General features: G+C 38.2%; 1 protein-coding gene across 1 annotated transcript in view; it reads right to left on the reverse strand.

Moving 5' to 3' along the window:
* Positions 1 to 13,882, reverse strand: part of LOC100741329 (peroxidasin-like) — a 348,980-nt gene that overhangs the window by 241,667 nt on the left and 93,431 nt on the right. The window contains exon 3 of the mRNA XM_003486021.4: positions 8,585 to 8,730. Within this exon, the coding sequence (XP_003486069.1) occupies positions 8,585 to 8,663 (79 nt within the window). The 5' untranslated portion in view covers positions 8,664 to 8,730. The remainder of the gene's footprint in view (positions 1 to 8,584; positions 8,731 to 13,882) is intronic.

Consider the following 13,882-nt stretch of genomic DNA (forward strand, 5'->3'; position numbering starts at 1 on the left):
ATAGAATGGCCTTATCAGCAGCCAGCACACGCGGCCGTACGCGACTTTCCAAGACGATACACATAAATGTATTCCCCTCGCAAGGCTACACGCCGCGTCGGATACCAGAGAACAAGGGAAAACTTTGAAATAAGAGATCGGCCGTAAAAAGCACGAATAGAGAAGGTTGACAGTGTTCTCCTATTGAGTTATGCTCGTAACAATGATTATATCTCGCTGAAACTTAATAAAGCAAGGCCGTATCTGTAACGAAGTTTACTTCAAACTTCAATTTTAGTTTTGATTTTTCATATTACTCTATGCAAATTATTAAATAGAAATTGTTAGATGCGAGAGAAACTGTATGGAAACTTCGAATAAGGGTCTGTAGCACATTTTCGTCAAAGTTCAACTTTTTAATTAATTACCCCGCTAGACGAGTTTGACAACTTTCGTCGGTCGTTCGTTTAAGAACATCGCTTTGCAATTTTCCAGTTGTAAAATACTCTGAGAAACGAAAACAGACGAACGAACGTAAAGAACCATGTACTATAGCAGCCATGTATTACAACGTGTTGGCAAGTTTAGGCACGTAAAGCTCGATGGTCACAAATATAGGAAGCTTGAATCCGCGATTGGTAAGAGGCCACAAAAGTCCCAATAACGAACATAGTTTAACACTTTGATCATTGGTGGTCATTGGTGACCGGAGTGCTTAAACTTCTTACAATTGTAAAAATTGCATAAAAATTGACAGTTGGGACATTTTAAATATCGATAAATAGAGGATACTTTGAAATAAAAAGTACCCCATTGAGCGATTAAACATTTTTATTGGAACATCGATAAAAAAAATGAGAACAAATCTTGCATCTAACGGTGCACTGTGTTAAAACACTTTAAACGTAAATGTGGCTCGTCGATACAATCTGGACGATAGGTGGTCACCTTTTTCGTCCGATTCTTAGCAATTTTTCATCCCAACTGTTTAACATTTTTTTTTATACCACTCTCTGCAAAATTTTCCTGCCAGATAAGCTTGCCCTTCTTTCTTCCGCGTTTCGTATCGCGATCTTTGTCGAATAAGTATATTTCACGGCTCTGATGAACGACATTGTGTAAGGTGCATTGCGATTGCCATTCTAAAATCCGATACCCTGATTTTTGTTTTTGTTGCTTGTTTATGGAGTATCATCGCGTTTGAAATTGACGTATTTAACGATAACTCTAAAGTTAATTTTATGTACCACTCGAGGGTTCTTCTATGTGGTGTAGAATACGCTATCGTTCGATCTGATAAATCTACGGCACATGTTTCTCTGTTGTGATCTACCACTATCATTGGTTTATCGCGAACATAATTTTTTTTACCTCTACCATTTCAGCCGAATGTTTCGTCGAAATCATAAAAATAATCGTAATACTGTTTACTAATATCTTCTACGCGTTTCAACGATATATTCTGCACGTTTTGCTTACGACGAAATAACGAGTGCGAATGATTTGTCGAAATAAACGAAGCCTCGTTATAACATGTCGCTATCGACTGTTACCAAGGCGCTACGATGGTCACCTGTGACCACCAATAAGATAAACGGTCCATTGGGGAAGAACGTTGTCTTACATCGTCGATTTATTATTATTTTGCCATTATATGCTTCGAATAATAAAAATACTCCCGTGGCGTCCTGAGCGAAACGCGTGATTTTGACGTGGCAGTCAAAGTGTTAACCGCAAGACCATGGAAATTTGTATCAAGTATCCTGTGGTCGTAGGGTATACCTCTAACATCAGAACAGTGAAACTCATAGCGTCAACGACTTGACGTCAACTCGAATAACGTTAGCTTGAAATAATCTTGAAATCATCAGACGTAGCACTAAACTACGCCCCAGAATCGTAAAATTCGGGAAATTTGGATGCTTATGAAATCTTTAAATCACTGACTATAATTCTTTAGTAGGTGTCAAAGTCATAGAATTCGACAAGAATGCGTATTTTCAACTTTACCAAAGTCTACATTTAGTTCAGTAAAATTTCACATCGTCTAACTAACAGATATGTAGCAGTGTTATATAAAAATTGAACGAAGTGGTAGGCTAAATCAGAGCACATTATAGAAATACGAATCATTTATTCGTTTCGATTAATTTAAGGTATTGATCACATTATTAGAGAATATTAGAGTCGACATCATCGTAGGATGCAGAATTCAGGGCTCTGGCACCTACGCTTGACTCGTCTGTCTGGAAATCATCCACGCTGCAACCCTCATGACCGACCTCCTTAGTATCCAGTTCCATGATCGTTTGTGTCGCATGTTACAACCACAGGTTACCGATATCGAAGTTCATTAAACAAGGGTCATCTGTGTCGCGTTTCACCAGCTGGGAATCTCGATATCGAATTTCCTGACTATCAAAGTTACTATAACCGAAAACCGACACGAAACAATCGAATGTAACTTCCCTTTACGCGAACAATTAATTTTTTTTTTTTTTTTTTTTATCGTGAGATATTCGATTTCAAACGATAAGCTTCGAAATGATCGAAAGAATACAGTTTTTGAAATGTACTATTTTCTTTTTAGTAGAGGATGTTATTTTTTAATACTGAAACTGCCAAGCTGGTCAAAACGACAGACTTTTGTCTTCGCAAAAAACATAAACGCGTACATATCATTAGCGAAGCTAATGTTTAATTTTACCGAGATAGAAATATAGTTACGCGCACTCGTATCGAACGATTTGAAAAACGCGTGGCAAGTTGTAGAAAACGAGGAAACTGGTTAATCGGGGTTCGATAAACGGATCGCAGCACCCTTTTACGCTTTGACATGTACCAGTCATTTCGACTGTTATTGGCATAAGCAGCCTTCATACCAAATTATTTTGAGATCGAATACATAAAAACAAAATAAAATTCATTATATTATTCTTTGTGTTATCGTTGCGAAAGACATTACATCTTTATTTTATTTATTTATAATTTAAAATAAAATTGTAAAACCAGTCGATTTGACTGGCGTGGTAGTTCTAGTGTTAAATAGTTATCTTATTTTCAACATTTAAATGCAGGAAGCGTAACGATTACTCGATATACGGCATTTGTATCGAAAAGGTTGAAAAGAAATAGGATGAAAGAAGAGGAAGAAGGCAAGTAAAAACTCACTACATCATTGCGGAACAAAAATATAACACGAAGTAGGAATTTTAAAATAAAATTGTAAGGCCAGCCAATTTGACTGGTATGCTGGTTCTAATGTTAACGACATATCTGCGAAAGCAGATTTCAATCGATCGATGCAATGCGTTCGAGCAAAGACGCGATCGACTACTGCAATAATAACTCTGTTTAATCGCTCTTTCTTCGGTTTGTAATTTCGCCGAGGCTGGAATGAAGTGCCGCTCGTTAATTTAATCGCCTTCGGCTCGCAGCTGCGTGCTTCTCGCATCGTTTCACTCTGCGATCCCCAGATATGCACGCGTATGCCTGCGCATATATCGAAACAATTCTTGCATAATTCCCGCGGTGATCGCGCAGCTATTCGTCGCGAATAAAATCGAAACACGCGCGGGCTCTTCCATTTGTATTCGTATGGCACTCGTTCGGCTTGTTAATTTACTGTCCCTTTTTAACGCATTCACCCGAACACGATGTTTCCGGCGTTCGAATCTTGATCAAATAAAAGAATAACAGAGGATGGTAAACGTACAGTGTGTTCGTTGAATGTTTAAGGAGCGAAAATATTGAAATATCGCGCTACAGTATCTCGATCATAGCACGCAATTCGCACATTCGTGGTCGGCCGGATATTTAAACGGATGTATAGGTAAATTTTTACATTTCTATCAAGACAAACAGAGAAAATTTCCCAAGTTTTTTCAGATAAATATATTATTTGTTTATCGGGTTTGCTTTCGGTTGAAAAGCGAAAATCGCGTCATCTTGTCTATCGATGTGTTTCGAGATTACGTTCGAAACACACATAGAGCGTTTAGAAAACTTGAAATAAATACAATCGTCGAGAGAACATCGTACTTACAAGTTAAAACGATCTTTACCAAATATATAAACGTAATTAATACGTACCAACTAGTTCGATAAGAAATAGTGCGGTAAGATGTTAAACCCGAACGTCTAAGCATAGGAACCGCTAACTTTCATAACGTAAAAGTAATTTGAAGTTGTAAAACCTTCTCCCAGGAGCATACTGAGATTGAGGCTACGGTAGCTTCTAAACTCCATACAAAACACTTTGTACCGTAAACTTTACGCGAAAATCGTTACCTGTTACGGAAAAAACGCTCCTCTAAAAATCGAAAAACTTGGAACAACATTAAAAACTTCCAAGGCTCCAGCCACCTATGCTATACTTTACCAAGCGCTAAACCGTTAAAACTTCCGATCACTTCGACATTTTAGCATATTTATTCCATTCTGTGCTTTTTAATGTCTTAATATACTCCGTTCTACGATTTTCGACATCTTCGAACGTTACGTCTCTCTTGTGATATTTAATTAACCAGTGCAACAATTCGTACACGTTCTATATATAGCACGTAGATCGTTAATAAAAAAAAAATATCACGAGCTCGATTAAAATAAAGGAAGAATTCTTAGCGTCCGTGACCTTTTCTCTCCAACGTGAAACGTTTTATTCGAGCACGAAAGCTGATCGCCTTCGAAAGAAAGTACGAGACGAAAGGTTGTTCGTTCGTTAAGACAAGAACGAGAATTAACGTAAAAAGAAACGGAACATAATGTAATACGGTGAGATTAGATGAAAGCAGCAGAATTAAAGTTACATAATCGAAAAATAAGGTTAGAATCGATCGTTGAAAGAGTAGCTGCAGAATTTAGAATCCTATGAAAATCTCTGCTTTGCGGAGAACGGGGCATTAAAATTAAGGGAAACGTGAAATGTAACAAAGTAAGCGACTTTTTGCGGCATTATTGTCGCGTTACCCGCGATTGAAAAGCTGGAAAAAGTAATAAAGTTCCTTTGAGTCGAAACCGGAGAAACTGAGCAATCTCCGTCGGTTATAAAGGCCGTGGCGGCTGAAAGAGACACAGCCAGCCGAGGGAAATAAAGTAAGGAAAGTAGAATTCGAGAGACCGCAAGGGGAAGCAATATCTTTCCATCAAATTCGGCGGTTGAAACGGCGTTGGGCCGTTCTTCCGGAAAGACTTACAACATGGAAACCAGCCGTTTTTATTTCCACCGGTGAAAAAGATACTAGCCGATTCCGAGTTATTTGCCGAAAAACCGTTTTAACGTATCTAACCGCGAAACTATCTCGGTTTCTCCTTGAATTTTCGACCGCTGCTACACAAGGGATCCATCCCTTCCAGCGATCGTAGTACGAGGAAGCGATTGCTCCGTTTTTTTTTTTTTTTTTTTTTTTTTTTTTTTTTTTTTTTTTTGAGAAAATCCAATTTGAAAATTTATTTTTTACGTGTGAAATTGGCTAATTGTCGATTGAATAGAACGAATATTTAAGGTCTCGTTTCCAAGGGAATAGAGTTTGAACATAGGTATTTAATTAAGAATCCGCCTTGTCCTCGTTCTCGATCAATTTTCAAATGTCCAAACTAGAAATTCTACGTTTTCGATTTGTTTTCATAACCGTGGAAAATTCCTCCTCTTTATTATTCGCTGCTGTACACTCCGAAATTATCCGAGTTCAAGCACACCCGATAAACTTTCAAGCTCGATTTTCTTCGAAACAAACGATCGTACGAACAAACTTTATCCTACGTTTTCGACTTATTTTTTCACGTAGGATCTTCCTTGTACCGATCGTATTGTGATTACTGCGTTACACTTTTCTAAGCTCGTCGATGCGTTTGGTTTCCCCAAACCGATTTCTCTGCTCCGGTTTCAAACGATTTTAGATAGGACAACGGGATAATCCTGGGAAAATTTATCAGCTCGAAGCAAGATAGAGAAAGAGCCTGGAGAAGGGAGAAGCAGAGAGAGAAATGGTCCTTTCTGGTAGGACCAATCTCGGAAGCTGAATTCAACGACTATACGGCTATACAGAGTGGCGAAAGAGAGAAGAAACGAAAGGACTTCTAATATCTGCTAGAAAGACGGATGCACATAATCTTGCAAGAAGGATAAACGCGGTTACCGGTCAGGATTTCGAAATACGTCTCGGGAATGTCGTCCGTAGTATTACTCGACCGGTTCGTATCAAGCTCCGTGGTACAAAGGAAATTGTTTGCGAAGGCAACCGCGTTTTAAACTGCTTCGATGATACGACTCCTCCTTTCTTCCAATTTTTGTTGCGAGGAAAATAATAAAATAAGAAACTGTAATAAATAATGTAGGTATATTTATCAATGAAAGGATATAAATGGAAATATTATCAAGTTACTTCAATTTAGTTATCTAAATTAAGTAATATTTACTTATTTATAATACTTACTTACAAATTATACGTATCTATAATAAGTATTAACGTATTATAAATAATCAGTCATGTCATTGCGCCACGCCAGAAAAATTACTGAAAATTCTTAACGCGAGAATTGATTGTAATTTTAATAAATAAATAATACAAAAAAAAGTTACTTAAATTTGTTAAAATGTCCAGATATTTATATGTCGGGTTAATGTTGGAATTTTGGGCGTTTGACGAATCTTCATTCGAATTTGCCATCGTGGTTACAGCTGATATTTATTGGTACAAATGTGATTATTACAAGAAGCTACAAGTAATAGCGGCGATCGGATGGTCGAGATGTCGATGACAATGAACTCAGGTTCGATAACGAATCCACGGCCAACGGGACGACGAATGCGATGTGATACACGATCCCGATGTCACTCAACGTGCAAGTAGTACTCCTCTGAATAGACTCTATAGACTCAATCGCGGTCCAAGTGGAACTGCCCTCATATAGTCCTCTCCCCACCTCGCGGGTCGATCTTTGTTTTTAAGGAGAGCTATATAATTATTCCATACCTCTGTTAGGTACACGTCCCTCCCGTGACCGTGGCTACGTTCAGTGACCCGTTATGTCACTTCGAGCCCAAGCCCGTCGTCGTAAAATCGGATTGGAACATTACAACTATTTCTTAGTTTTGTTACTTAAGTGTAGCTACAGTAAAAGTGTGGACTAAGGTATTGGGGTTTCTTCCAACATTCCAAAAGGGAGGCCCCGATGTCCTTTCATCACCGACATATATTTGTAATTAATATAAGATGAAACAAACTAAACCGATCATATTTTCTTACAGCATTTTCCAATTTCAAATTGGACGACGTAAGTGGCGGTTTTCGAATCGAAAACCACATCGAACGGTACGTGACTTGTCGCTCGGTACAGCGTCGAATTTATGGATCCTATCCGTGGCCATGGGATTTATGGGAATCCAATGCCTTAATTGGAAAATTATAGGACAATGTCTGGAAGCGGACCGTTCGTCCCACAGCCCGTTACTCAACGCGTATAATCGACCCCTCACTGATAGCTGACTTTCACAGTCGCGCCTCGATATTTTCTGTCTCCATGAGACAAGGAATCAGATATCCTGAATTCCAGCTAACGCGAACACAACTGCAGAAAGCAACTGCGACCTGACCGAATTTCTGTCGCGACTGGTCTTTTAAATTCCGATTTAAAAATGACAAATATTTGGTTAGCAACTAAGTGATTGCGGATCTTGTCATTTGATGATAATGAGAAAATCCGCGATCGCTTAATTTCCGACCCAATATATATGTTTTCCCTCTTTACTATCCACTGCGGAAAAGTAAAGAAATGTTTACGAGTTATTCGGATTTCTCTATCGAATATTTGGAAAGAAAAATATTTTATCGGTGTTTAACACTTTTCTTTCTTTTTTTTTAATTTATTCGTTTAATCCACCTCTGAGGATTATTAGCGACTACAGTTGTATACTATTGTATTTCACAGACATGTACGATATTCCACTAAACTCACACGTTGTCTTTTGGTCATAAATACGTAAAATAATTTTTCACTTTTATGTTACCGTTTATAAGCGTTTATTTGTTAACACCTGTTATTTGGCAAAGTTCATTGTTGTTTTCAGTTTCATTTACGAAACGAAGAATCGTTGATTCGATCGGTCCAACAATAAATAATATATTGCCAATTTGTAAAACAGCCGGTGTAAGTATCGCAGAGTAGAGTGTGAAATATCTGTCGAACAGCGTAAAAAAGGAAGAACGTTTCGAAACTATGTATTTGTTTCGATAGAACGAGGAATATTTGTTTATCCGCAAACCTTGATTCCAATTTGGTAAAAATTTGCATCGCGCTAATATTTGAACAATGCAAAATTGATATTGACAGCTGCCCTATATTCGTTCGAATCAAATTATCCCGCGTATCTAGCAAATTCAAGTAAATCGAATTAAACGCGAATGTTTCGAATAAAAGCGAAATAGGACAGAATATAGGTAAGAGCAAAAAATACAAAGTTCCACGATATCGTTCGCATAAAAGATATGTAAGTTACTTTTACGGTACGGACAATGAAAGAGTACGATTGTAGAGCGGAGAGAGTCGAATAAAAGACATTTAACCATGTGAAACAATTAACCGTTGGAAATTTACATACGCTTACCTAATGAGGTGGCGGCACACAAAACGTGTAGCTGGTGAACCAAAATGGAGGCCACCACGGCCGAAAGACGACTCAACATCGTAGTCGATTCTCAACTCATCTCTGTTTCTAAAGATGAGACGCGGTGCCTCTCGTCTCCTTCCGATCTGAAATTTTAATACAACAATATTTATTATCGATTCTTAATATTTCAAGATCACATCAACAAAACACGATAAATACATTTTTATTCATTTTCCTTTTTATTCTTATCTTCTCTTTACGTTTAACTTTATGCTTATTAATCTTCGCATTTCGAATTTCGTAACATTTCACTCGTAAAAACCAATTTTCAAATAGACATCTTTATATAAATCTTATCTTTCAGATATAAAGCTCGAAACGTGCGGTGATAGATTATGTCGACAAATTGACACGGACGATTGAACCTTATCGTTGGATAATTAAAGATAAAGCGTGGAACAAGACGAATGCGGTCGTTAATTATACTCAGCCACCCCAGTGCACGATGTCAAACGATCCCGGCAAGCCTACCGAAATCCCCCTGGACTTGGAAATAACACCTCCGGTTGCCTGGGGCTGACCCAATCGGGTTCACGAGACACAAAGCCAGCCCAGAGATCAATGCGTTACTCCACCGATCTATGTATGTGTCCCAGAAAAAGGATCGACCCTTTCGCCAGCCGGATTAACAGTTTTACACGCTGAAAAGCCCGGTATACTCTCCAGTGTCTCGCTTCTTTGCAAATATCGTCTTAATGAATTTCTAACGGGTCCATTCCCCTTTTCGAAATTCATATTTCATTTGAATTATTTATAGGGAAAAAAAATTCCTGTCGAAGGATGGACGTTCGTGATCAATGCAAATTTGAAATTCAGGCGAAACCGATGCAAATACGGTAGAACATTTAATGGAATATCTTTCTGCTTTGCAATTTTTTTTTTTTTTTTTTTTTACTAATATTAAAATAATTCACTTTACGCGTGTATTGCTGTATTTAAATTTATCGTTCGTATCTAACGCGCCCTTATTTTTCGTACGTGTAATCGTTACGTGTTTAAAAATTCGTACCTCGCGTAGAACAAGTTCATTTTCCATTGATTTTAGCGAGATGATTATGAAATAACGAGAAAGAAAGGAAGTAGAAAATAATGGAAATGTAAGCACGTAATCTCTCGGTCGTCGTAACGTTTTATTCGATAATCATCGGATGAAAATCAGCGAACTAGTCCTTTAAACGTAACTGCGTTCTGTCTCGAAATTTTGTCAATTTTTCATTACGCTATCGAAAGGTGTTTCCTACTTTCTACCTAAGAAACAAATTACATAGCATTACGCAACACGAGCGTAGAATAATATTATTGAAACGCCATACGAGATTGCAAAAAAAAAAACAGCAAATAAACTAACACGGATACGAAGATTTTAATGAACGCACGAGTTCGAAAACAATTTAACGCAACAAAATCCACAGGGAACAAATGCGGACTAAACAATTGCAACTTTGGCGGAGCGTATCGAGAAACGTTTAAAAAACGAGCAACCGAACAATAAAGGAAGACCAATTTGCCCGGTCGTTTCAAAAGAATCCGTAGGAAGAACGAAACTCGTCAGGCAGACAAAGCGAGTTCCCGTTCGAGTCAATCGCTTTGAACGACGTATGTAGACTCAAAGGCCGCAGTAAATCAGACGGTCGGTCCAAGTCAAATAGAAGATTGTTACCACGAAATTCCGTGTGATTCAATTTGACCGGAAGTTTGACCGAAAACACGCTTCTCCCTCAAGTTTCCTGATGCCACCGTCCTAATGAATCTATCGGCAACTCTTGAACTCCGCACCGTCATGCCGCACCCTCGCAACCCTTTCACAGGGTCGTCACAATTCGTTCCATGTAACGTACGATTTAGACCCCTAGGCGAAAGCCTTCGCGGTTGCTCGCGAACCTATACGAACGATTATAACAGTCTTTTGCGAGAGTGCGTTACGTGTGTTGTACGAAACACTTGGAAATTTCACTATCACCTATAGAAACATTTTACGAATATACAGAGTCGAGCGGTAGTCGTAGAGCAACCGAACAGGGAATGATCGCTTCTAAGTGAAAAAATAAGTGGAAGATATAGGATAAACATTTTTCATACGACGCTTCGTTTCTGAGAAAATCGAGTTTCCAAGTTGGTCAACTGCGTGCACTATCGTTTGGCTGAATATCGGCTAGGTGTATGAATAAACAATTCACAGGAGATTATTACACGCGTGAAAATAAGTAAGAAATGTGGAATAAGATTTCTCCAAACTGATACATTTCCAAATTTATGTTTCTCGAAGATGAAGCGTCTTACGAAAAAATATTATTCCACGCTCTTGACTTACTTTCAAACGTAGCTGAACCCTCTGTCGAATAATTACGCTCGTTTACGCAATTGGCAAAAATTGAAATATACCGGACAAATCTTCAAACTTGACTTTCTCGACTACGAAGTTTCAAACGACAAAATGTTATAGCAAATTTCTTTCTTATCCTTTCAGGTGGAATCATCCCTTGCTAGGTTGTACCGCGATTATCGCCCCACCCTGTGTCATTACGCGTTACACGAGACTCGTTGAAAACAATTTCAAGAACTTTGAACTTTGTAAAACATTAGAATTATTAGAGCCTTCGCACAATTATCATGGAGTACAGAAACTACACAGTACTAATGAAATTTCACACGATTCGCGTAACGAGTTTATCAAAATTTTCTATGGTAAATGAGGAAATATATTCGTGAGCCGCTGTATACCTGTTAGACTAGACAGCCACCGTAATACAAACAATTTCTTCTCGTCCTTGTCTCGGCAAACTGTTCTAACAGCTGTCGTTTCTACCCAGAAACTTCCAAATTATTTCGATGTCTCACGCAGGTGGTACTCGCGCGACAAGTGGCAGTTGTGCGAATGAAAAAGTTTGACCTCGCTGTCTAACGAAATCCAGGTGATAGTGCAGGGAACAAGGGAAGAAGAGCGAAGAAACGTAAATGTTTCGCTTTTCGTTTTTCATATTTTGTAGCAGCATTTGTATTTTTCTTCCTTGCTACTGTATATACTAAAAATGTTTCTTTAATAAAACGTTTCAGAGTATCGCCATGTTTTACTACGTTAAACTCGTAAGTGTTCTCGGTTTCTTGGATTAACGAGAAAATACCCAGAAGCGGTCGGTAATGTACGTGATATCGTGATGCTTACACGACATTAGCGCACTCGATTATTTCTAGTACAATGTAACAGAATGTTTACAAAAGTGGCCTGCTCCTGGATGTTAATTATCCTACTCCCAAACGCTTATCCGACGTAAGTCACCTAAACGTTGTAAAACGCGATATTAACTGACCTATATACGAACGGTGATAAAAGAAATCCTGTAAAAAGGACTACAGAAAACACTAAAAAATTAACACAATTGAAACGTATAGCGTAGAATGTACTCTAGTTCAGTGGAGAAATTATTTCCTATCTTCTGCATCATACAACGCAACCATCGAACAACGAATCTCGAGAACGAAATAAATGTTCCACGAGATATCCTCTTTTCTTCGCGTCGTTCTTGTTTCGCAATAATTTGTCGGGAAAGCTGACCAAGGGTAGAAATTACGCAAGTGCGTTATCGCATGGTCGCGTGTAGCTAACGGCAAATACAAAATGAAAAAAGGTTACGAATAAACGGACAGAGCAGTATTTATTCTCGTACTGTCTTCTCGCGATTGGATTACAACCTACTGTTGCTTCGTACGGTGAACGAAAAACAAATTCGCGCGAAACTAACACGCCAGCGTATCGCGTAATCTGAGCGAAAACATGCATTCGCTTTCGTTACGAACACACGAAACTTTTTTTAAAATCCTGCGCGGATTGATCGTTCGACAGGATCGTGGCGAAAAGCGCTTAATGTTATCACGTCCAGGAACTACGTGTATCCTACGCGATTCGTTCATTTTCTTGTGAAATAGCGTTTGTACGCGAGCGATTAATTTTCATTCATTTTAGAAGGTAGAACGCTAATAATTCGATTTTAGAAAGTAGACTGTAAGATGCTTTCTATCGAGCGTACGAAACATCGATGGAGGCTCGTTTCAACTTCTAATTATATTAACAAAAAAGGATTGAAGATCTCCTTCCAACGTTAAAGGACGATGGTATCCCGCTGGGGGTAGCCATCCACATTTTATTTAGCAATAAAGCTAGAAAAATTTACCGATTTACCAGCTGGACAAATTGTAAAGTACAAATTACGTGATGATAAAAGAAAACATTAAGGGACGTACACATCCGAATATACGCGTAACATAGGGTTAATTTAAATAAAATGACGTTAAACTGATTTAGAAAAACAAAAACGTAATGTGAAATAAACGTTGAAAGTTTCTTATACGATTTATGGAACTTCCTCATTTCAAAAGTATCGGCTTACAATTCTGAAAAATAAACGAAAAGATACAATATGCAAACTAAAAAGCTCAAATTTCAATAAATAGAAATAGCAGGCCAACGATCGAAATTTATTTTATTTATTGCGATTTTTAAGCTATTGTAAGAATAAGTTAACAACTTATGAATAGAGTTATTAATGGACAGTTAGGTTGCACGCGTTGCGGCTTGCATATTTCATCACTGTCAGAAACGTTATTTCCGCTGAAAATTTCTACCAGACGCGCTACAAAGCTTACACTGCACGCTGCGCTACCGATAGCCCATCGTTCGCGGTACTGCAAGCTTACAACATACGCATGATTACCGCAATGCACAGCTTACACGTTACAACGTTGTGCAATCAACACGCCATGCCTTCTATCGCAACTTGCGGACAACAATTTATTCGCAGCGCGATAATTCAACAATTAGCCGGGAAAAAATTTCATTATGTCATTATATTAATTGCGTCATTATTCAGCTCGTTGGAAAATCGTACGGGTGTTAAAATGCGGCACACTTCGTGCGCGCTAAATCTTTCCAATTTAATAGCAATTACATTAACATACCGGCTCACGAAAGTATTTTAATGCTTAGCGTAGGACAATTTTACGGCCGTATTGTACTTGTTGCATAAAACATTTCGAAATTTATTTCGAACGTTTTCGCGAGTCCGTGTATGTGAATTTTTTAAATTCGAGTTTCGAGGCTCGTGACGGAAACTAATATAACACCGCGAAAGAAATTCGAGCATAGTTGTGAATTCAGGAAGGAAAAAATGACAAAGAAATGTATACACGAAACACTTGCGTATCAAATTTTCGTAAAATATGATATTCGATAAAAATATT

This window comes from Bombus impatiens, unplaced genomic scaffold (assembly GCF_000188095.3).
Source record: "Bombus impatiens unplaced genomic scaffold, BIMP_2.2 scf_0096, whole genome shotgun sequence".
Classification (NCBI taxonomy): Eukaryota; Metazoa; Arthropoda; class Insecta; order Hymenoptera; family Apidae; genus Bombus; species Bombus impatiens.